Raw genomic sequence first — 26,841 nt, forward strand, 5'->3', positions numbered from 1 at the left:
AAGAAAGTTAGTTAGATATGACTATTAGCCTAAAAACTGATCTTCCTAAACGCTCACTGAATGACCTTAGCACAAAATATGACTGGGCCTCTTATGACTGAGACAGTATAATCTACCAAAACAACCATAGTTCACACCTACTTTTTAATAAAATTTGGATTATGCTTAACAACGCTATTATTATATTTTAGAAGACTGACAAAATCTGACTCAAACAAGCCAAATCTTTTCTATTCCCACAGTATATAAAACAATTATGTTAAGTTAAGACAGCGCTTTTTAGTCCTGAAAAACAAGTACAGCTATTGCTTCAGCTAAGCCCCAACATAATGAAAATTACATAAATCAAAGCAATAATAAGTATAAAGCTGTGTGGAATATTATCAACAGCAACACTCGTCTTTCAGGTACCAATTGCAATAGTATCAGCATTATTCCAGATATTTTTAATAATTTTTTCATTAACTCTGTCTCAGAAATTAAAGACGGTTTGGAAAATTCTTTTTGTACTGCAAAAGAATGTTTACAAAAAAGGAACATTAAATTACCACCAGTATCATTTTAATGGACAGACATCAGACCCGAGGATATAATAAAATCTGTTAGAAACCTAAGCAACTCTGACAGTAGTGATATGTAGAACATGTCCAATAACGTCTTAAAGAAAATTATTCAGATATTGTTGTCCCTCTTACAATATGTTTTAACCTCTATTTAAATGAAAGCTATTTTCCTGAAGAACTCAAAATATCAAGAGTTTGTCCAGTGTTTAAGATGGGTTCAAAAAATAAACTTGAAAGTTACCGACCCATCTCTATAGTTCTGGTTGTTGATAAACTACTTGAAATCCAGGTTTATAAGCAAATTTCTAATTACTTTGAAACAACCTTCTAAATTGTATGCAATTCTGTTTTAGGATAAATAAATCTACCTTTCAAGCTCTAAACAAATTAGAAATGTCTCACAAGCTTTTGAGGGGAAGGCAATCGCTCAGGCCACTCTATGTAACCTGAGCAGAGCTTTTGATTGTGTTGACATAAATAATCTTACCATGAAATTATCACACTATGGGTTGGGCAGTAGCTCTCATTTCTAAAATCATATCTAAGCAAAAGAAAACAAAAGGTTTATAACAATGGTAACTGGTCTCAGTAAGTAAATGTCACGTATGGCGTCCCCCAGGGATCCATCCTTGGTCTGTATTAATTACTTGCCATCGTTGGCTACAACAATTTTATATGCAGATGATGCAACATTTTTAAATACAGACAATGAGGAACTGAAGATTCAAACACAAAATACTTTATTAGACGCTTCAAGCTTGTTTAAAAAAAACGGTTTCCATCTAAATATATCTAAAACAAAAAATCCTGTTTGATTTACGAAAATCTGTAAATTACAACTCTCAAAGTAATTTATCTAATCACCCTAATTCTTGGGAATCTTTATTGGCAGAAGTTTATATTGGGGTGCCCATATTAATTATCTTTCAACTAAGTTGTCTATCGTAATTCATCTTCTCAGACGGCTTATATTCTGTGTTCATAAAAATTATGTGAGAACAGCTTATTTTGCCTATTTTCAATCCATTACAAGGTATGGTTGTAGTGTAGGGCAATGCAAGAAAGATTAATAACATTCTTATCCTTCAAAAAAAGTCTATAAGAATAATTACTAATTCACAGTCACTTGAACAATGTAAACCTCTTTTTACTATTTGTAAAATTCAGACCATAATAAATCTGTATCTGTTGGATCTTTTTAAACATATCTTTCAAAACCCTCAATTAGTAAAGACTAGCAGTATAACACTCCCACAATACCAAGTATAACATTGCTGCATCTATTCATTTTAATACATTATTGAGTAAAACTCTTGAAAGCCATTCTGTTATTGCACTAAGGGTATACAACCATTTGTTACCCATAATCCTAAAGTAAAAAAAAAATACTTTTTACTAAATATTACTTATGGCTGTTAGATAACCCATTTAATGCATTAGACGAGTTCTTCCGATTAAAAACATTTTATTTTAAATTCCCCAATGCTTCTGGCTGTATATATGTATTTTAGCTTATGTATGCATAATATAAGATTTATAACTTGGGTATACTTAAAATGAAAGCTGTAATGAGACTTTGTCAATATTTTTTACGGCAATAATAAGTGTTGATTGATTGATTAATGAAAATGATAAAAGGAACCTCAAAGATCTGTTACAGAAATTTCCTGAAGTTGTCACAGAAAAGATAGGTTTAACAAAAACTGTAAGGCATCAAATAAATTGTGTTGATAAAATACCAATCCAATAAAGACCATATCCAATATGGATAAAAGGAATTTCATAACTAATGAAATCAATACATTAGGCGTTGATGTTGGCATGATACAAATTTGATGTAATTCATGTAACTGGTACTTCCAATCAAGAAACACATAGTCTATCAAGGAATCCAACTTGTCACTCGAAAATTAAGAGAAAGAATTACCTGAAAGAGAAATTCCTCCTCATTTCCGAAAGGGTACAAAAGATCCAGTAATAATGCATAAAACATCAATGAAATAAGAACATGTCAAGAGAATGATTGTCTGAACATTCTTCTTGTCTGACTAACACTCCTTCTGTTCCAGTAATCTCAAAATGTTGCAGTAAAGAAGTCCTTCAGAGATATTATGACACCGTAGAAGCAAAAATTATCTCCAAAATCAGTTGAGTTCAGTTTTTTATATGGTTCATTCAAATATTGTTTACTAATTGGATAAAAATGTTAAATTACATTCTCTCTATATGGCCAAAATACATTTAGTAATCCATCATTTAATAAGAAAACATTTCTACACTATTTAATAAAATTTACTTAAGATTTCAAAATTGTCTAATCAAATTTAACTTTTTATGAGAATTTATAAATATTTTAATAAAGGATTAAAAATTAATGATCAACTTCATCATATTCAGGATTTTTATTTTTAATTTTGCAATTTCAGCAACATATTACAATAAAATTTGCACAGGATAATCTCCATGATCTAAAATATTATGCCAATCAACTGAATCTTTAAATTCTTCCAAAAATTCTGGACTCGATAAAGACAAATAACAGACATATAATCTTTCAACTGATATTAGATATTTTTTTAATAAAATTAGATGATAAATTTTGATATTTTTCTATGTTAAACTATTTTAAATTATTGATATAACCTCATCACATCTTCAGATAATACATATTCTTTTTAAAAATTATCTTAATATTCTCTTTTTAAATTGATTTCAAGTTGCATTATACAAAGATCAAAAGCACTGTAATGTCCCACCATCTTTATTTATTAAGAACAAATTTCAAATCAAAATGTTAAAAACTGATACTTTCTAATATTACATTCAAAATATTTCCTGAAGTTCTTTTAATTCCATTAATACTTGCATAAATTGTATATAATTTCTTCCAGTTTTTCTTTTACACTTCACACATATAAGAGCATCATTTATATAAGGACAATTTAAATTTTGTCATCATAACCAAATTCAATAAATCCAGAAAGTACCATTTTTAAAAAGAACAAGTAAAACAATTTCATTTCTACATGAAAGCTCAAACCTTAAACTATTTTTCAACATATTTTGCACCGATATCCTAACACTTGTCGTAGTGGGTGATCAATTTGTCTATACCTTCTTCGTAGAAGGTATACAACGAATGTAGCCATGACTCCACAGCAGTTTTCAATTCATCGTCAGGTTTCAAAGTGTTGGCCGCTTAGCTCGCGCTTCATGTGCAGGAACAAGTGGTAGTCAGACGGTGCCAAGTCCGGGCTGTACGGCGGGTGATCGAACTGCTCGCAATGAAATTGTCGAACCAATGTTTGATTGTCACCAGCGGTATGGAGCCGAGCATTGTCATGGAGCAACACAATTCCGTTTCTGAGCATTGCTTTGAATTGCCCGCCTTAGTTTTTTAAGGTTTAACAATACCGTGCCGCATTAATGGTTTCACCTCTTGGGAGAAAATCAATCAGCAAAACACCTTTCCAATCCCAAAAGAGTGCGTGAAATTTGTTGGAAATTGTCCAAAGGCGTTGTCATAGTGAAACATCTGTTCTCATGGATTTTTTCATGAACTGTCTTTACCAGAACATCAGTGACAAGAGAAGGCCTGACCGCTCCAATTCCCATCATGCACATTCGTTAAACCGCCATTGAACATACTAACCAACTTTCTCACCATTCTTTTAACTTATCACGTCTTCCTTGTAAAAATCTCGAAGTTGACGATCAATTTCAGCCAGTTTCACATTCCTTGCATTCAAAAATTATATTTCAGAACGAATCTCATAATCGGCAGGATCACTAATTGTCTTACATTTTAAACGTTCAGAGAAAACTAAAACACAACGCAGAACAACTAAAGTGGTGTGAGTCGATAGCCAGTGAACAAGGATAACTAGTGTGCATGTGCAGAACACAGATTGCAGCGCTACGGCGGCAGTAGAATGAAACGTTACTTACTTTCTAAACACGCCTCATATTAGTAAAAACACCAAATTTTTTGGGCTAGAACTAGATTTGCATTTAAATTGGACTAAGTGGAATAAGACTTCTTACAAATACAACGTTTTTTTTCCTTTTTATCATACAATTATTTTAGATATTTACCTAAACAATCTTTACAATAGCATTGTAATCCGTATTTTCTACTTTTATTTTTAGAAAATTCATTGAAATCTCTTAATTTTCACATATTGAATTTTTTTTTTAGTCTCCATTTATATATAAATTGTTTTATTTTGACTTTTTCTATTCACACCAAAAAAAGTTTCCGGTTATTTCGTAGTTATTTAAATATTTTATAATACGAGGGCTATCCAGAAAGTAACAGATGTTTTGAAATCAAAAATTAACCAACTGCAATAGGAACATTTTATTACATACATTTAAAACTTACACCTTAGGCTTTTTTCAACGTAATCCCGTAATTTATTTCTTTTTAAACTTTTCCCTACTGGTGCATGAATTTCTTTTTCCTACTGATGCATGAATTTCTTTAACTTCAATCTCTATTTATAAATAAAAAATTAATCAAATAAACAATTTAAATTTGACTGAATTGTAAGTTCAAACCATTCTAGAATCTACCTGAAGACATATAAAAAGTTTCATTAAAATCGGTTAAGTCATTTTGGATAATGAAAAGTCAACTAAAACCCTTTAAAAAATGTTTTTTTATAAGGGTTTTAGTTGACTTTTTATTATACTAATATAAAGATAACCCTATAATGTGGAGTTAATAACATTAATATATATTTCACACAAATAATATACATACAAATATTAAATTTCATCACATTGTATCAAGCAAATAAATATAAGAAGTCATATCCTACTTTACCCCAACACAAAATAAGTCATCCCATTGTGTTTATTTTTTTTTTAGTTGTGAAAGAAATTATTTTGTGGCACTCTACAAAAATACCAAATAAAAAGACTTAATTACAAAAAAATCAAAACTCAGTTTTTAACTTTTTTTAATGTGGTATGTTTGTTTCTATGTACATACGGAAAAATAAAAATTATGCATAAAAATAAATTAAGATCATTAAATTATAATTTATTTATTCAGGTTTGAAAAATTAAATTTTTTACATTTTTTTATCTAAAGATGTTAACATGTTTTACTATTTAAATAAATATTACAAGTTATAGCATACATTCTGCCCTACATAATAACAACAAGATCATCCTATTATGTTTTTTTTTTTTTTTTAAGTTATGATCATTGGGCTGAACACTACACAAATACCAAAAGAGTGCTTAGCACTGAGAGATATGACATGTCATAAAATTTGGCACTGACAGATAAAAAAATAACCCCTTCCAAAGTGCTTGGCAGATAATTTATCAGCGATTAATTGAATATTTTCTTCATTAACCCTTTGAGCGCCGGAGCGCCGCTGTCAGCGATCCCACATTTAAGCAAGAAATGCCAGAATCGCTGTTAGCGACTTTTGCAGTAACACTTATATTTTCTATAGTATTTATCTACATTAGCTCAATGACTATACATACGCATTCCAAAGGCTTCAACGTAACTTTTGATGTAGGTTTTGTTGCATTCTGGTAAGATTCTGATTTTTATGGCGGTTGTAAAGTGAGCGCATCAGTCGAGTTTAGAATCGACCGCTATGCGGACGAGCCGTCACGTGTTTTATTTGCGCTGCTGTTTATTTCACAAATGATATTGAAAGTTTTTAAGTGTAAATGGGTTTGTAGTGTTAGTATCTTCAAATTAGTTTGTTTGTGTGTGTTGTTCTAGTCTGTGTGTAAGTAGAACAATGACTTGGCCGCGAGTTACGGCGATCGTAAGCATCTAGTACTTTACTAAATACGTTTGTATAGTTTTTATGTTTGTTCAGTGATATATATAAACAATGAGTCGTAAAAACATTGCTGACAATGAAGACCTAGTATTGCAGGCATTAGATTTAAGCATTATCAGTGTTACAACAAAACTAGAAATGTTCTAACCTAATCTAACACACTGATAATGCTTAAATCTAATGCCTGCAATACTAGGTCTTCATTGTCAGCAATGTTTTTACGACTCATTGTTTATATATATCACTGAACAAACATAAAAACTATACAAACGTATTTAGTAAAGTACTAGATGCTTACGATCGCCGTAACTCGCGGCCAAGTCATTGTTCTACTTACACACAGACTAGAACAACACACACAAACAAACTAATTTGAAGATACTTTTCATATTTTCATATTTATTTTCCAAACTTTATTTATAAGTATAAAAAAATGTTTATGTCTTTTTGTAAAGAATTAAATAGAGTATAAGATAGAATAACTAAAAGTGAAAAAATAAAATATTTCAATAACACTAAGTTGTGTCAAAATAAAAAACAAAATGTTTTTCCTCATAAAGTTTTTGTTAATGATTGTTTATTTGTATAAAAACGTTAAATAAGTGATCAATGTTTTATATGTATAAATAAAAATATATTTATCTAAAGAAAAACCCGACATTATACCAATAAATAAATTTGTTATGAATTTTTAACCAGACCCTTGCAGAATCAGGCATTTTCACTCGGCATTTTATGCATACCATATAGCAAAACGCTGTGGCACTCAAAAGGGTTAAATAATTCACCATTTTCCTTATTTTTATTAAAAATGTTTCTTTAATTTTCTCAATTGGTCTATATCACATATTTTGGTAATTGTTAATTTGGTTTTCCTGAGCCCTAGTAGGTTTAATTATTTGTTATAAATATATTTATTCTGCAAATGTGTTTTAGAATTGTAATGTATGTTATATCGATTTTCAAAAATTTCTTTTTTGCAGTATGGAAATGATATTTTACGTCACTCTATTTATTAAAGAAAAAGTATTTTTTAGTTTTTAAAACTGATGGTTTGTTAACAAATTCATTTAATTTAACAACTTTTATGTCAGTAATTCAATAAATTTGGGTTGAATTAATAGATTTTTCAATAATTGTAGAACAAAGATTTTTTATTGATAATTTTCATTAATTTTTGTAATGTACACTAACTTTTAGTTTGATTTGAAGATTTTTCATCAATTTCCCAAAGATTTACTAATGATTCCTTCACATTTTTCATTAGGTTTTCAAAATATTTACTAATAATTGCATTTAGATTTTCCAATAAATTGCTTAGAACCTCGCAGCTTTAGGCAAAAAGAGTAAGGTTTAATGTTTACATCTGTAGATACATTTATGATACTTTAGAAAGTAATCAGAGATTATTTCAGTAGAATTTATACAGCATTTGTTTATGGTCCTTTATACAGTACTTAACTTTTATTTTCTGTTGTCCCAAAAGTACCCTAGAACCAGCATATTCATATCTACTGGTATGTTTATAAGTAAATACAACTTTTAAGCATCCCTCATGAGTTTCAATATTTTTACATGTTAAAATAGTCTTCATTAACATATAATGACAAGATATTGAAATCACTTACTCTTTTGATCTCCCAATACATCATGTGGAAAAACACCATGAACACGTTCATTCTTGTCCTGAGCTTGTACGCACGTTTTGGTTTGTTGTAGCATTGTTTGACGTCTTCTCCAATATACCTATAAAGAAAGAGGGTTAAGTGTTATCATGTACAATAAAATACATCTATTACAACTAAAAATAAATCAGGAACTATAAGTCAGATTTAGAACAATATACATTGTGTCTAGAAAATGGGAGGACAGACATTTTATCAAAGTAAAGAATGGTGTGTGTGGTAGTCAGCAATCAACATGTTAGTTCTTTGTATATTTCTACTAACTCTTGACTGCTCTGCAATATCAAGATTTGGTTGCATGTAGGCAATGTTTTAATACTCCCACATATAGTACAGATGAAAATATTATAAGGGTACATGTTTTTTATGGAGAGTTCATCCATTTTATTTTATTTATTTATTTATTTTGAGAGAGAGAGAGAGAGAGAGAGAGTATCTGATGTTTAGGCCATTCATTTGTGGTATCAGCAAAGATCATATCGACCATTATGAATTAAGGAGAACAGCTGAAGGGCCATGCCCGCACCCCACACTCAGAAGCACAGAGGATTGGGGATAGCACCATCCATCACATCCCAGCCCCATGAATGTTGTTTCTTTCATCCTGAAGTGTCCATTTCCGGTGTATTATATATTGTGTTGTATACATTTTCTTGTAGTGATGTTTACAATCTATATATACTAATTCAATTTAGGATAAAATTACAAACATCAAAAATCCGAGTTTTAATAGAGGATATGTACCAGGTGACTAACAGTGCGGAAATACGGCCAGTCCTAATTCCCTGTACTTGTGTGTGTGGGATCTGCGTGTGTATAGGTGTAAAACTACCTGGGCCTAGCCAAACTGCCTATTTGATAACGGTATAAATGGATCAATTTTTATTAAATTTGACATGTGGGTGTATTTTACAGTTTTACAGTAAATTTTGTATTCTTGTTAATATAATTTAAATTGAAAATATAATAAACCATGTATTTAATTTTTTGATCTAAATTTTCTCTTATACAACTAAAACAATTTTTATAAAATTTTCACAATTCATCTGAGACTAAGATTCCATTAATTTATTCCTAAATAAAGGATGAAATAATTTGTAGTAAACATAAAATATTGCAACACAGCGCTTAAACTGTGTTGGGACACCTGTTGCAAGTCTGCGCGAGAGCTCATAATTGTCTACCAGGTGTTCAAAGTCTGTCATATTGTCTCACTTTCTGTTATCAATCTGCCACTGAGTAACATGTCACGATAACTTATACACTTACTTATAGCACATAATCATCTCAAATCCTAGTAGACCAAACTCTTCATTTTATTTTTCTTCCATATAAGTTAAAAACTAGTTTTTATAGTAATAAAACATTGTCGTTAAATTTTGATACTTTTTAAAACCACTTAATTTAAAAAAATATACTGTCTATATAAGTTGTATTTTAGAAAATAATCCCAAAATATTTAGCTTTAATATAATGTAAAATACTTTGGCTGAGGTGATATGAAACTAGAAGAAAGGACAAGTACCACACTGGTAGGCAGGGGATACCTGCCATTACACGTGAGTCTGTCAACATTTTCCCAAATTCTACCGGAAGTAATTGTTCCATTGTTCACAGTAGTCAAAACTCAGCTGGTATGATTTTAGCACCCCAAGCATTTTATAGGGCTGACGAATTTCTCGCATTTAACTGGGAGATTCCTGAATTGGAAACAGAAGTATGACTGAATTATGAATGAGAATGGGTGAACGGTTGTTTCATTGGACATTTGAATGTAATATTGTCAAGGAATGGCTAAATTATACATTAATTAACTTAAATTCACAGTGACCCTAGTATAGTTTAATAAAGTGTAATACCAATGCCAGTAAAGAATTTGATTGATTGAGTTAAATAGATTTTTCCAAATCAGTTAAAACCAGGCCTACCATCACAGAAGAAATACATGACCAATTCCAGGGTTGAATAAAATATGCATTTTTGGAACATATGTCACACACATAACATAATAGACATAACATGTATACATCTTTAAATTACAATATAATTGTAATCAAACTTACAATTACCTGTTACAATTAGTACTTGTTGAAAGGTTTATTGCTATGAAATACATTTTAGCTTTTCAACACAGAATTGTTTAGTTAGTTTTTAAAAGTAAAAACTAGTCAAGCACATCTTTTACATAGATATTGAATATTGTATCAGCCTATTCCAATTCTCCTTGTAGTAGCATTTATCAAAAATGACTGCATAACTTCACTAAACACACCTCCTCGGATCCTAAAACCGTCCTCTGATCAAAAGTTGATAAACGCACGCACGCACACGTGCACACACACACACATACTAAATAACACGACTAGTGGTAACGATAACTGTCCCAAAACAAAGCCAAAGTAAGTTGAAACTTGGTATAAAAATGGATCTTTTAAAGTTCATTGGCCAGTTTGGTTCAAATATGGCATACATTAAAACTTACAACAATTCACAACTCCATTATTTATGGAGCTAGGGAACAAAACAAAGTGTTTTGGAATGTTTATAACATTTCCAAAACCTTTTGTTCTAAACAATGTTTTTGTGTCTTGAACGGATTTCAAGATATTGAGTACATAAAAATCTATGAGAAATTCATTAATGTTATCAATTGTTACAAAATCTAACTATTTCTTATAACTGAGTCGAAAAAATTATTTTATTTTATTTTTTTATGAAATACATAGTACTTTTCAAATCACTATTGGTTATCTGTATGCATTTGTGATTGTAATTATTTGTAAATTACTCATAAATATCACAAACCCTAACTAGCATTTCAGAATTAAAAAAAAACTTTTATGCAAGAAATTCATTTTAAATGTTGTATATACGACATTTAAAAAGGGAGTTTCCCAAATTATAAACCATTTTAAAAACTAGTTAAAATATTAAAATTTTATATATTTTAAAAATGATTTATTTTTATACATAATTACTGACATTAAGATATTTTTTGTATGTTGGAAATAGTTTTTATATTCCAGTATAAAACGATCCTGCCACCAAATGCTTCAGCCAGTTATCTACTGCCATTTCGGTACTTTGGGATTATACCGACCACACCAGTATGAAGAACACAAAAATATAAATTTCGAAACAAACATGATAGAACGAAAAAAATAACTCTAATTACAAAATTACAAACTTACAACAATTATCAATTGTTAATGGGGTCAGATTCCGTTATATGCCCCCAACGCTTAAACTTTTTTCAATGAACTTAGAATGTTATAAAACGATGTAGTTGAGTAACAGAACTAACATTCCATCAATCAACAAGCATTTCCAGGTATTGTGATCAGTATTGTTGTTGCTATTATCTTATCTTTCTCGAGAATCCCGATTACGGCAGGCCGCGCGGCATCACATGATTATTTAAGTTTTTTGCACGGTACATAATTGCCTTTCCATTACAATTCAATTTATATTTCTGATCAGCCCCTCTATAGAATGTGATATTTTACTGATAGGTACTATCTCGAGAGATGCTTTTCTTCCGTTGACATCAGCGCGGGCTTCGGCAGCACCTTTGGCCGGAGGCACTCGCATTTTGGGTGGCGGAGTGTGATCAAGAATAAAAACAAGTTTTGTGTGTTATTTTCAATAAAGAGTTTAGTTTTTGTTTGGTAATGTTTGTTTTTGTTGAATTTTTGTGTTTGAAGAAATGTAGGGGTAAAACACGGAAGTACAACAAAGCGACGCACCAGCTGAACAGGCTGCGAGACTCTTCAATCACGTTATCTACTAGACCGCTCGACTTTGACCTCTGTCTGAGGATGGGGAGGGGTTTGCGATAAGACAATTCCTGTTTTATATTAACGAAATATTGTTCTACGCTAATCTAATAATCAGTAGAAGCAAAATGTCAAATAACGATTCACGTCTGGGTGCGGTCGGTATAATCCCAAAGTACAGCCATTTCACTCCATCTGCATTCACAAAACACTTCTAAAGGCTACTATCTAATTTTTACTGCTAACGTCATAGCTGGTGGTAACATGAAATAGAGTATCTATTATTATCGACTTGCAAAAAATGAGTAGGCTACATCCAGGCTACTGGAAGGTCATCTCTGCGAACCTAATAGCTGGTGGTAACACGAAATAGAGTATCTATTATTATCGACTTGCAAAAAACGAGTAGGCTACATCCAGGCTACAGGAAGGTCATCACTGCGAATCTAATAGCTGGTGGTAACACGAAATAGAGTATCTATTATTATCAGCTTGCACAAGACGAGTAGGCTACAGGAAGGTCATCACTGCGAATCTAATAGCTGGTGGTAACACAAAATAGAGTATCTATTATTATCGACTTGCAAAAAAACGAGTAGGCTACATCCGGGCTACAGGAAGGTCATCGCTGATACAAATACACTCTTACTAAATGATTCCACTGTAGGGTAATCTTTGGTGTTGCTTTATATTTTGAGGTAAAAATAAGGAAACTTATTTTTGGACATTCTTGTATATTTTATATGCTAAAACACATTTTTCAAGGCTTTTGCTTTCAATTTTATCTTAACAACTACTTTCAGTAATTAAACTTATTTTTAAAATATTATAAAGTAGTGATTATTACAATATATAAGACTGTTCAGTTTAAGTATTAATTGTATACATTGTGACAGACATAGTGAGCCTCTGCACAAAGATCATCACCAACTCAGGAAATATCGGACAACCACTTCTAGTTAATAATCTTTTAAAATGTTGTATTATAACATCATAAACAAAATATGAATGGTGCAAATTCATCATACAAACAATTTTGAACTGATACTTACTTCAAAAATTGAGTGATGAGTTCATCAAGCTTTTTAATGTTTGGTTCCAGGATAACTTCTTTACACAGTGCGGTGAACTTGTTCATCCAAGGAAAAACTTGATTTGATTTACTTGGTTGATCATCCACATCTTCACTATCTTCAAGCCCCTTGGAGATTTTTAGCTTTGCCTTTGTTCTCAGAAGCTGAACTATTTCTGAGACAGACTTTCCACCTGTAACTGAAATATTTCAAAAATTACTACAGGTAAAAACTAACATCAGGGTAATTATTTGATCATGCTTGTAATATTTCAGTTACTCTCAAATATATTTATTTGATTAAATAAATCATGGACAAAACATTCATGCCAAACAATGAATGGTATCACCGCCTCAGCAAACTTTATTGAATCTATCATTAACACGTTAGCTGCCATGGAGGTCAGATCTGACCGGCAGTAAACTAGCCCTAAATGCCACGCTCATATTACTGCCCAACCCCGAAATTGCCAAGTTTCTAAAATTATTTTATTCATTAACTCGAATTGTTTTGTTAGTTAAAATTCATTTTCTGTCAAAACTGCATTGAAATCTCTTGAATATAATGCAATTTGAGCGTCGGCCATATCTGGCCGGCACAACATTTTTCGTTGTGATTTTTCATTAAAAATAACACTGCCGCCCAGATCTGGCCGGCACTATATTGCTCACTGTTGCGACTATTTTGTGCGCCGATGTTGGTATCAGTTAGGGCTGCCGTCTGCCACTGTCAGCGCTGTCAGCCACTGTCCTGCGCAGTAACCATTGCTCGTCCGTGCATTCCACTGCGTTCCCGCCATAGTGTATTGTATCTTCTAATAACCTATTGTGCGTGCGTAATCTTTTCTTTTAACCTAGTTTGAACGAAACTAAACTTGTGTAAACGATTTCATTATGAGTAGTAGAGACGTAAATGAAGAACAAATTCAAAGACTTTTGGACTGTCCAATGTCCAGTGAACCAGACCCTCAACATGAAATTGAGGAAAACATAGGTTCAAGTGTTGACGACACGGATGAAGATCCGGACTTTTTGCCAAGTGAATCGGATCATGACAGTAGTGATGATGAAGGCGAGGCTACAATGGAAATAGAGACAAATGATATGAACGGTGGCGATTCTGGTGAAAATGACGGAGAAGTGATGATGGATGAATGGACTGAATTTAAAGGTAGGCAACAAGAATTTCTTTTCACTTCTACTTCTGAGTACCATTTAAATATGGCCAATGATGCTAAACCTGTAGACTATTACTTAGCTTTCATTACTGACGACATTATACAAATGATGGTCGTAGAGACTAATAGAAATGCCAGTAAAGTATTGCGAGAAACGAGGTTGAACCGAAGTAGTAGACTTAATAAATGGGCTCCCACAGATGATGTAGAAATGTGGAAGTTTATTGGTATCCTCATATGGATGGGCTTGTCTAATCATCCCCGCATAACAGACTACTGGTCTGGCAACATTTTGTATAAGAATACTGTTGCTTCTCAAGTTATGAGCCGAAACCGTTTCCAGCTAATGCTACGCTTTTGGCATTTTAACGATCATGCTGCTGAGGAACGTGATGGGCGTATCGCAAAGATTTTGCCCCTAATTTCTAAGATGAACGACATTTTTTTGAACAAGAAATCTGCTGGCCAAGATCTCGTAATAGACGAGAGCATGATTCCCTTTAGGGGCAGACTGTCATTTCGACAGTACATACCCAACAAGGCCCACAAATATGGCCTAAAGATTTTCAAACTTTGTGACCAGCAAGGGTATACCTATTGTATAAAAGTTTACATGGGTAAAGGGACCATCCAGAATGAAAATAATGAATTAGTTTCAACCTCAGTGGTCATGGAACTCATGGAACATAACTTGGATAAGGGACACATCTTATATGTAGATAATTACTACACATCAGTGCAACTTGCCAAAAATCTTTTAGCTAGAAGAACCCACCTTGTTGGTACTGTGAGAGCAAACAGGAAAGGTCTCCCTGCCGATGTTATGAAGGCACAAATAAAAAAAGGAGAAATGAAAGCCCTTGAAAATGAAGATGGTATTGTAGTTACCAAATGGAAGGACAAGAGAGAAGTGCGAATGTTGTCCACCAAACATGAAGTAGAGTACGTTCTCACAGGAAAAATAGACAAAAAAGGCAATGACATTTTTAAGCCATTAGTGATAGTTGAGTACAACAAGGGAAAGATGGGCATCGATGTGTCTGACCAACTCTCATCTTATAGCACTGGTGTTCGAAAGTCAAGAAGATGGTACCATAAAGCAGCAGAAGAAATAGTTCTTGGAACCGCTGTTGTAAACTCTTGGCTGGCCTACACTAATGCTGTGAAAGCAAGACCTACAGCAGGCGGACATCAGAAAAAGCACTGCATGTCAATTACAACTTTTAAAGAAAATCTGGCTGTTTCACTTATGGGTCTAGATAATAACACTATTACTCCTGTAAAAGGTACAGGGCACCATTATCTGACTATATCTCAAAACTTTACTGGAGAGGGAAAGGGTAGACACAGGGTCAGAAGGTACTGCAAAATGTGTTACAAAAAAGCTGTACAAGTAAGTGGACGTGATGTGGCCAAGAAACTGGGCAAAGTGAACACATTTTGTGAGCAGTGTCCTGAGAAGCCATACTTATGTAAAGACTGTTTTCGTGAAGTTCACAAATAACATGTTTTATAACAAAGTGTCATGTAATTATTATCAATATTGCAAATTTTTACAATTTTATTTTATTTCACAACTAAATATTTTACAAGGAAATGTACTTTATTGAAAAAAATGATAGTTAGGTTTAATATGTCTGATTTATGTAAAAATTAAACCAAACATTTGTAAATCATTGGCTGTACCTTTATTCAATCCTTGAACAATCACTCCATCACGTAAAATGTGTTTCTAACAAGAATTTAATTCATTTTGTAAGTATCAAAATGATCGATATTACGTAATAAATACTGCCGGCCATTTCTGGCCGACACAATACCATGACAACAAGTCAATATTTGAGTATTAATTTCCCGCGCTAAAGTAAGTAGACAACAACGGGAGTCGTTTTGTAGGTAAATAGCGATATTCAAGATCGCTAGAAGTTCAACAAATTGACTGTAGACCGCAGCACATAGTAAAAAAACATAACCTAACATAACCCTGCTTTTTGATGTTGCCGGTCAGATATGGCCGACAGAAAGTCTTACCATTATATACGGTGCCGGCCAGATCTGACCTACATGGCATTTGAGAGAAGTTTCAAAAATACCTTTGGCAGCTAACGTGTTAACTTACTTGAAAATAATGAAACAGTCATTGGAATATTCATGAACTTATCAAAAGCATTTGACAATGTAAATCATCAGATGTTACTATCAATATTAAGTCAATTGGGGATCAAAAGAAATCCACTGAATAGATTTAAGTCGTTCTTGTCAAACCGACAACAATATGTGGAAATATCGCAAATAAACAATTCAAAACTAGTCAGAAAATTTAAATCTAAATTACAGAATGTTGAAATAGGAGTGTCTAAGGGTAAAATCTTGGACCCTTTCTCTTCGAGTGTTACCTAAAATGTATAGACAGATGTTAGAATTTTTCACCTAACACTAATTTGTGCTTGTATGCAGTGCAAACGATACAAATTTAAAATTATCAGAGAAATAAATTCAAAGAAGTTGGAAAATATGCAGCTGTTAGCCTATCAAATTTCAATAATTTTTTCAAAGACAGGTGACACCTAATTATAAATCCTTAATAAACTAAATATACACATTTTGAAACTAAACAAAAAACTTAATAACTTACGTTTATTAACAATATTGAAATAAGTAAAAAATAAACAATTAAATTTCTTGGGCACTAGCTTGATAATAATTTGATATGGGATGAAAATTTTTAATTAATATTCAATAGAATTAACTTAGGCTATTTGCAATCAGAAGCATAAAACCAATGTGTAGTATTGAAATTCTCAAACATATATTGGTCTCTCCATTTATGGAGCAACAACAACAAAATCTGAATGAAATTCTTAAGGTTCAGTTAAAGGAGAAAGCATAAGTGATATTAAATTTAAATGATTTAAAATGTGTCAAAAGATACATTGGAGAGCTAGATATTTACTGTATATGACTTGTCAATTTAGGATACTATAATGTTTGTAAAAAATAATCAATGAAATTTTATTGAAAACATCCATCCTTATAATACCAGAGAGAAATTAAATAGTTGTAAACCACCACAAGTTAAATTTGTATGAAAAAAGACTAGGTATTCTGGTAACGCTTTTTAAATTATATTCCTGTACAAATTAAAAATGAGAGTAATAAAAAATATTTAGTGTAAGGCTTAAGGCTTATTTAATTAGCTTAAATCTATAGTTAATTGAGGAATTTTACTAATTCCTCTATTTAAATTTAAAATTAAAACACTTTAAATATTTTAGCTAAGGTAAGATTTTCTATAAATTAAAAATTTGATTAATATTATGACAAGTTAATTTGTAGTATTATAGACTAGATTCATTCTATGTGTGTACAATTTATGAATAAAGAATTTTTTACTTTCACTAAATATTTAACAAAATTTTCTTTACTACTGTATATCTCTTTATGTTTTAAAGATAATATGATCTCTAGTCAAAGTGTTTAATTTTTATTATCGAAAACTAAACTTTCTGTTCAAATATCAGAACAATAACTATATAACCATATTTGGTACCGAAAATGCTATGTAATGTATGATTTTAATTGCAGTAGTGCTTTTAATATAAGAGATATTTTTATTCCCTCCACAATTTAAGTTAATATTAGCTTTTATGTCTTATATTAACACCTGGTGACTCTATCAAGTATACAATGCAGAAATGCAGGAGTGCTCTCAAATAAAAAAAACATCAACAAGAATAATTGATACTTTGGTATTAAACATAATGTTTCAACTGTTCTAAATGTAAAAATAAATAGAGCAAGAGAATCCACTAACTGTCATAATCCAGTTAATATAATAATTAATATGAAAGTGAGTAGTTATTTAACTCATCGCAAATTTACTTTTACTTTTTAATGTATTTAAATATAATTTTAGGTTAATTTTAAGGTTTTATTTATTAATTTTGTAGTAATTATGCTTTGAATAATTAATAAAGAATGTCTCCTATTGAAGAAGGTAGGAATTATATACAAAAGGAGTAACTGATATAATTAATATGGGTTTTAATAATGGCACTATAAAGTAATTTAATAGTGTATAAAGTATTATAAGTTTGGTATAAAACTAGTTTTACAGCAAAGACAACTATAAAATGTTAAAGATTTGAGCAATATGAGCTTCCAACAGATGGTATGTAAGAATACTTGGAAAGAGCAGACATCTGTTTCTCACAGGAAACAGGTGCATGTAGAGATAACAAAACTGCTGAGCACTGACAAAAGTGATAATAGGCCTTCTGTCAAACTATGAGCAATACTGAGCTCTCGCATTCCTGCATTAGATTAGATATTCTGTCTATACAAGTCCTTGTAATATTCCAACTTCCTTCCCCTAACACACGCCTACATGTATGATGGGATATTCCAATACCTATTTGGATACTTTAGGAGGTACTCAAGTAAGACTTGAACTATTTGTCGCTCGGTGCGCTCCTAACTAATAGTCGAACTACATGAAATGAGATTTATGACAAATTATACTCTTAGAAACATTACTTTCACACAGAAAATATTCTATGTTTGTCAATTTCACATTAATTGTCTCTTCAATTTTCATTTTTGATTTAGCTAATTTGTAAACCAAACATGCCCGAGGATAATTTATAGAAAGATAGCCAAATTAGACTTCTATCATGGTTTGTGTTTGACAGATGTACAAAATTCTGTGGTTTAAGAGATATAAAACTTTCTGAAAAAAAAAAAACAATTTAGAAGAAACTGAGTGTTAGCTATCATGAAAAACTTGTTATTGTAAATGAACAATGGCATAACAAATTTCTCTAACAAGATTTAGTTATTAGTTATTATGTGAAACATTCCAATTATCATAGTTATTAGTTCCAATTCAAAACGATCCCAGTTTTCATTTTAGTATAACTAACACTATATTTAGTTTCCAATCCAAAATGATACCATTTTACATTTAGTTCAATTAAGATAAACAAGTAAAAAATATATGTTTAATTTTAAATTAGTTAAATTAGCATTTAAACATGTGCAGCGCATTTACTCAAATTTTTAGAGAATGTGTTATTTTGAAAAAAAAAAACCTGTAACGATTTACAATCAAATTATTTTGTTACACACTAATGTAAAATAAAACCTATCACACAAGTATCTCTGTTATTCCATTACATGTGATTCTGGGTTAACTGACATGAAATTCCTGTAAACAAAGTTGTCATATCAGTTTCTCTCAAGATAAACAAGTGCTCATTTTTAGGCAACTCTCTGCAGGTTTTCTTCCTTGCAAATTGATCGTGGACGACTACACTTCGGGGCATTTAAAATGCTTTGTGTGTTTTCAAATTTCTTATTTAACTTCCGCATGTACTATCGAGTGAGTATCGAGACACCTGGATATTTGCAACTAAATATTTCAATTATTATAGCAGTATTTTTATTATGCTTCCAACACAACTGAAGAATGTAATCTCGTTGTAGGGTTGTAAACATTTTAAAAACACACACAAACAAATATCAGATGCAAATAGCGTCACTTTACACTAGCCACTGAAACAGACAACATATGAACTTACTCCATGTTGCTGCCACTTAACATTGTTACCAACCTACCGAAACAAAATATCCCAATTTATGGGGAAACTGACATATACACCACTCTATAATTTTAATCTTGGTAACGGCTCCAACGATTTTCATGAAATTTATCATGCAGGGGGTTTTGGGGGCGATAAAACGATCTAGCTATGTTTCATTTTTAGAAAACATTGTTTTATCCATGTTTTCAAGCAATGAAAAACTGCTATAAGGTCAATATTTATTTATTTTTGATTTCTTTGTTAACATTCTATAGTAAATGACATCTGATATATCATAACAAGCCAATGGCTACTTGGTTTGAGGTTAAATAATTGATAAAATATGTCTTTTTAACTCACATGTTCACTTAAAAATGCCTAAAATATCTTTAAAAAATACACTAATAAAAAATGAACATATAAAATATATATAAATATTTTAATAAAAATAGCTGTAATTGAATAATAAACATTGACAAATACCTCACAGCTGATTATTCATCAGAAATGCCAAAGAGTAAAAATTAAAATTTTTGTATTAATTAACGAAGGTTCAAACCGAAAAGAAATTTTGATTGTAATATAAGTTGATAAATAATTTCACTCCTTTTTATATTAAGTCTATTTATCTATTTCATATACTTCATCCCACGCGTATTGTAAAATTCAAATGCCTGCAAACCTTCACTAACATTATACGAAGAGAAAGGGCTCATGATTTAGATGTTTGACAAGACCGTGCAGGACAATATGTAGCTATTGAAAATAATGAACAACGAGAGCGATGTCTGCAAGATATACAGCAGCGTGCAGCGCAACGTGTAACAATGGCGAGCAACAAGAATACCGATTAATAAAACAAATACGTCGAGAAGGAAGACGTCGTAGGGCTTTAGAACTTAGTAATTTTTTACTGACATATAAATTTGCCGTTACTGCAGCTGTGCAATATCATGCCTTAGGACCATTTGAAACTTTTCATATCCATTGCAGTGCTTTGCATTTCCTTGAGGAATGAGTTTCTAATCACATAAATAGAAATTCTTTTGTTGGCAGTTTTTTGTATGGACAAATTTAAATGGAGCAACCAAAATTTTCAAAATTAGTATATCTTTTTTTTAATTGTCTTTTTTTTATTGTCTTTTTTTTTTAGTAAGAAGAAGAACTGCTATCCTAGCTTAGCGCTTCGCATGTATAATGCCCTTCCAGATAATCTCAAAGAACTCAACCCTCCTCACTTTGAAACCCAACTTAAAAGCTGGCTATTGTGTAGGCCCTTTTATTCAGTCGGGGAGTTCTTCGATGCACTATCATAAGCCCTGGCGCCATGTAAAAATGTAAATATTGTAAATATTCTAAAATTCATTTTACTTTGACGCTGTCTATCCAGTTGTACTGGTCATCGACTAAGGTGGAGGTAATTAAGGTAATTAAGGTATATTCGGAAGTTTCATAAAAAAATAAGAAACATAGCATCCTTGTTCTAGCATCCTTTGATACACAAGATGACAGAACAATAAATAGCCATGGCATTTATAGTTTTATAGTTTGCGGTCAAGTATATCATAAAATGAATCTCAAAACACGATTTACCAGAAAAAATACCAAGCAAAGCTCGGTTTCTTGATATTGAAACATTAATTGTATTAAATAAACGTAAAAAATATTATTTCTACACTGTAATTAAATTATACACAGTAGTTTCATGGAACTCTGACAAATAAGTTATACATTCAACATTTTTTATGGTAAATAATACTATTATCGTATGTCCTCTGGTCCTCTTTAATCATGAACATTAAAAAATGGATACCTGTTCCATTAAAAAAAAAATTAGAACACTATTGTATTACATCACAAGTGCTAGAAAAGTTATGAACTTTGATTTGGGAGTTCTTCTACATTGATCTAAAATAGTTCAAGTATTGCTTTAATTGTAGGAGGTATTAAAACAAATACACGGAATGTTGCACAGAAATCACGGGCCTCCGCGCGTTGGGCCCCAACATGGGCTCTTATGGAGTTATTCTGGACCAATGAGAGCAGCAATGGCGGCTACACCACGCCCCCTGCCCGCCTCCCCACCCCTCCTACACACCCTGCCACCTCCTGGCCCCTCCCCCAGCCAATGGGAGATTGTCTCTTATGGGAGATACATTTCGGTGTTTCCTAACCACAGACTTCCTGTTTTCCGACGACTTATCTCAACCCAGACTTCCTGTTTGTCACACACCTCTTTATCTCTGACTTTCTGTACTGCTTAACCATCCGTCCACAGGTCCCGTGTCGACGCCTATTGACACTCACCTTAACACCGGCACCCGCGTATCTGATGGCTCCTACCGGAGTCCGACACTGTCCTACTGCCTCCCGTACTCCGAGCCGAGCGTAACGCCCATACCCGGATTTTGGCCGCCTAACCTTTACGGGCCATGCACGACACATAAACCTTCCGTCACCCATCTTTTCGAGTACCGGAGCGCATGAAAAACCGCACCCACATTTCTAACGGCCCCTGCCCAAACATTTCAAATGCCTCCAATACTTAGGGCTCTTAACCACATATATTGCCCACACTGTTATTTCTAACACTCCACTCCAGGACCTAGCCGCCCATCTATACCTCCGTCTCTTGCAGACCCACACCTGAATTTCTAACACTCCCTCACAGGGTTCCAACATATACCCAAATCGGTACTCTGACCGCCTACCTTTTATCGATGAATGTCGACATACAAACTTTTAACCGTGTGCTCGCACCCTGCTGAGACCCTACACTTTTCGATTGCCTCCAGTACTCCTAGCCGAGCGTATCGCTCATACCCGGATTTTGACCATTTTACAGTCCAATGTACCACATAGGCCTGCAATCGCCCATCTCCTGGACATGCTAAGACCTGCACCTGCATTTCTAATGGTCGCTACAGAAACCTCACACTATCCTATTACCTCTCATACCTCGGCTCTTAACCACGGATATTGCACATACTATGATTTCTAACTCCCCGACCTTTACATGTGTATACGCCTATAGCCTCCCACCTCTCTCGTGTACCCAAGCGTCTTCGGCCCTCATCCGCACCCTGCCGGGGCCCCATACTTTCCACTCCTAGTCAGGCGTAAAGCCCATACCCAGATTTTAATCATCTACATTTTACCGACCAATGTATCGAATAGGACTACAATCGTCCGTCTATACCTCGTCTCTTGGACATGCTAAAACCTACATTTGCATTTCTAACGGATCCTGCAGAGGCTTCACACTTTCCTATTGTCTCCCATACCTCAGCTCTTAACCATGGATATTGCACATACTATGATTTCTAACTCCCCAACCTTTACGTGTGTATACGCCTACAGCCTCCCACCTCTCTCGTGTACCCAAGCGTCTTCAGGCCCTCACCCTCACACTGACGGGACAACAACACCTTTCAACTGCCTCCCGTACTCCTACCCAGGGGTATCACCCATACCAAATTTTAGACCACCTACACATTACCGACTAGTATCCACAAAGTCCAACAGACATCCATATGTCGTACACCCCGTCTCTTAGCCCTTACACATTTTTAATTGTCCACGACTCCACACTTTAAAGTGTTCACTACGCGCAGCGTCTCACTCGGATATTGTCTTCCCACCAATAATACCCTGTACTGGTTCCCACACATATAGTTAACACCTTTACCGTATTAATCTCCATATACGAGTATTTACCGAGCACATCGCACAATCTTAGTTAGCCTTACCTTCGTAGGGTTCAAACTTGCATTTCGTGTTATATTATATATTTCTTTATTCAGCATTGTTCAAGGAACATTTTTCACATCATATAATTAAAACAAAAAAATACCCTTACTCTACCTCTTCATGAAAAAAATTTTTTTTAGAAAAAAGAAAAGTTACTAGTTTTTGATTTGTAATATTGTTGTTATTAGTGATATGCAAAATCCAAAATATAAAAAAGGAAGAGCATTTAATTCTGAGTGAAAATAAAACAAATCATACTTTATAGGGTATTTATTTTTAAATGTGGTAAACGATACAAAAATCATACACTGACATTCGAAAGTGCTATTTACCAACAAAAGTAAGAACTTCAAAGCTCACTTGGATTTGTACAATCTTGTAACAATTAGTTTATATTAATTTTCTATTTTTTATCATATTTTTTTTAAGTTCTTATTGAATGTCTAAATCGGAATCCTCATCGTTGCTTATTTCATGTACAATTAGTTCTCGAATGTCACTTGAACGATGTTAACTGAATGTCACTTGTTTTGTTAGTGAATGTCACTTGGTTAAGTGTTAGAGAGGCTTCTTAGCCCTAACTTCGCCTGGTAAAATAAGACATTCTTTACTTTTTTTTTTTTTTGAACGATCGAGGAAATTACGATCCATTACGTAAACACGCACAAAAGACTTACTATTATTGTGTCATATACAAACCATCATTACAATGAACTCAAACAAACAATAAACCAGGCAGAACACCATGCAGCTGATGAAATAACAATAGCCGAATGAACCAGTTGACTCATCGCTGCGTGCGCAACTAGCGCTGTACGCGGGAGAATGTAAACAAACAGTTCAGAGATTATAAAACGTATGGACGTGTAAAGAAACGATAAAATTAATTATTTACAAAAATTGAACCTTTCTTTTTCGATTGGTATCAATACCGATACTCTTTGGTCGTGTTTTAAGTACGTAATATTAAGAAATAAAAAACGCCCCGATATCGGGCGCTGCCATCTAGGATGATGCGACTAAAACGCCCGATATCGGGTGTTTGCCAGTTCCAGGGTTAACATATTGCAAGAATAAAATCACCCCAACACGACAAAACAAAACTACAAAGTAAATAATCGCATGAAAGGCTGTGATTCGTCACATGTTCGTTAGATTATAGTCATGGACAACGAAACAACATGACATAAGGCCCCTTATACATGTTGAACTATTTGATTTGAACAGTTTGAATCATCTGACCAGTCCTCACATGTGCGGGGAAGTCGTTCAGGTAAATAAGTAATCAGAGAACTTACGGGATTTCCAGCCGTCATCCAACCAATCCCGCTCTGAAGACGACAGTGACGTCTGTGTTTGATTCGGTTGGCTGGCCATCTACCGTCTGTAGACTGGCGACAACATAAGCTGCACTTACACTGGCAAGTAAAGTTGCGAGAGAATTTCCACAACTACTGTCGCATAATGTGAACAAGATAAACAATTTTACTCACGAGAACTGTTGCAAATACTTGTACAACTTGATATAGTTGTATCACTGGTTGTTCTGGGAGTCAATACGAAGTTTGTTTAAACACCGCAGCAGTGATGCCTCCGCAATTTTTATAATTGAAATTTTAATAGTCTAGACTGATCTCCAGTTCTTGCAAACAACTGTCCAATACTGTTTGCGGCAGCGCTTGCGAGAGTTCTTACATCTGGCGATACATGATTTTACAGTCGGGCACAAAACTTGAAATTTTTGGCAGTGTAAACGCAGTTCAGTTGAGTTTTGGATGTAACCGTGAGATCAAAACATAACATTACTTTCTTTGCTTTAACCTATATAATATGATAACGTGTGCGAGGAGCAATCATTCATAGACCAACCAGTCTCAGCCACAATACGAGTAAGCGGTGGCGGTGAGCGCTGGATAAAGCAGCGACATATTTGTGTTGTACATTTATGGGGAACACCCACGACAGACATTAGCGGCAGGGCGGTACCAAACGATGCCGCTTATCTGTCGCCAATTCTAGACAATAAATGTTTCTCCCATCGCTCAGCCCTCAGCTCATTCTCTCATTGCTGTGCAACATTGTCAGGTGACGACCCTGGATACAGTGTGGACTCTTAAAACATTCTTATCAATTGACAACTTCCATGATGACTTTCTAACACTTTATTTCAAGTTTTTTTTTCATCCTATCTTCATTCTACCAAAAGAATATAAGTAGACCCAATATAAGTAGACCCAATAATTGTTCAGAATTACCCATTGGCCCACAGTTGAAAACATGGTATTTGAGAAATGGACACCATGGTTAAGCCTATCTACAAGGCAAGTTTGTATATAAGATGCTAATAATTATACAGAATTCTCAGATAATCTTCTGTTCTCAGGTAACACTGATGAAAACAAAATATTTCTTTTTTAATCTCAAAAAGTATTGCTATTTGTGATTTTTGCTCCTTAAAATCTTAAATAATATTCTACAGATGCACAGTAGAATAGTTTAGGCTTAACTTATATACAATAATAATGCTGGATAGTGATTAGCAATTAATTTCAGTCATAAGCTACGTTTTCAACTGTAACTCCATAGTATCATCACAAAAGTTATTCATAGTCCATATAGGGTAGTCTTTAAAAATTCATCATGTATAAATATTCAGAATACAACTCTGAAAACAAATGTGAATTTCAGTCAATGCTTTAATTTCAAATATATTAATAACCATATATAGTCTGGAATAATGCCTGGTTGAGTATAATGTTATCCTATAAAGCATTTAGCTGAAAGATTGAAATAGGCCTATTGTAAGTAAAGCTTGACTTACTTGACGTTTTCTCGTCGTTTAGGTCACAGACGTCTTGTTGATTATAAACTGGGAAGTCATCCATTGTTTCACATAAAATAGTACACTGTCACAGGCAGTTCACTATTGACGGAGTTTTAGCAACCCATCTATGAAATAAAATGTCCACTTCCACTGTTATTCAAGTTTTTCCAAAAGTGGGGGAAACCGACATGTAACATTATACAGGCCATACATTTATCAAAGTTTATTATGACACATTGGACAAAACTACATAGTAATCAAATGTTTTTTAACTACTTGTTATCCAAAATTAATCAAGAGATAACACAACTCAATTCACACATCCATCCATCAACCATCACCTTCCCGAAAAACATTGCACAGGAGTAACAAACAGCGAGCTTCAAAAACATCGATGTATTGAGATCGAAGGATCTAGTGGTACCGATTAGCTATCGAATGAATTAGGAAATAAATATAAATCTATCTTTAATTGAAGCCAACTGTTGAGATCGATGTTTTTAAAACCGGACGATTAAGTTGTGTAAAACGTCTTAAAAGAATGGAAGTATTATTAATTATGTTACATTTTGTGTTGATGGGGTTAACCCGGAAC

The 26,841-nt window shown here is 33.1% G+C and overlaps 1 protein-coding gene across 3 annotated transcripts in view; it reads right to left on the reverse strand.

The window, feature by feature from the left end:
* The window catches only part of LOC124358811, an 88,885-nt gene extending 62,249 nt beyond the window's left edge, over window positions 1–26,636 (reverse strand). For 2 of the 3 annotated variants that reach the window (XR_006922083.1, XR_006922084.1), the window contains exons 1-3: window positions 26,244–26,636; window positions 12,893–13,112; window positions 8,008–8,125 (exon numbers count right to left, since the gene is read on the reverse strand). Coding sequence is in view for 1 of the 3 variants with exons in the window: in XM_046811089.1 (XP_046667045.1) it covers window positions 8,008–8,125; window positions 12,893–13,112; window positions 26,244–26,307 (402 nt within the window). In the remaining 2 variants the exon portion in view is untranslated. The remainder of the gene's footprint in view (window positions 1–8,007; window positions 8,126–12,892; window positions 13,113–26,243) is intronic. The other variant, XM_046811089.1, reaches the window with a different exon arrangement.
* Window positions 26,637–26,841: the final 205 nt, after the last annotated feature.

The sequence above is a fragment of the Homalodisca vitripennis genome, chromosome 1 (assembly GCF_021130785.1).
Source record: "Homalodisca vitripennis isolate AUS2020 chromosome 1, UT_GWSS_2.1, whole genome shotgun sequence".
NCBI lineage: Eukaryota > Metazoa > Arthropoda > Insecta > Hemiptera > Cicadellidae > Homalodisca > Homalodisca vitripennis.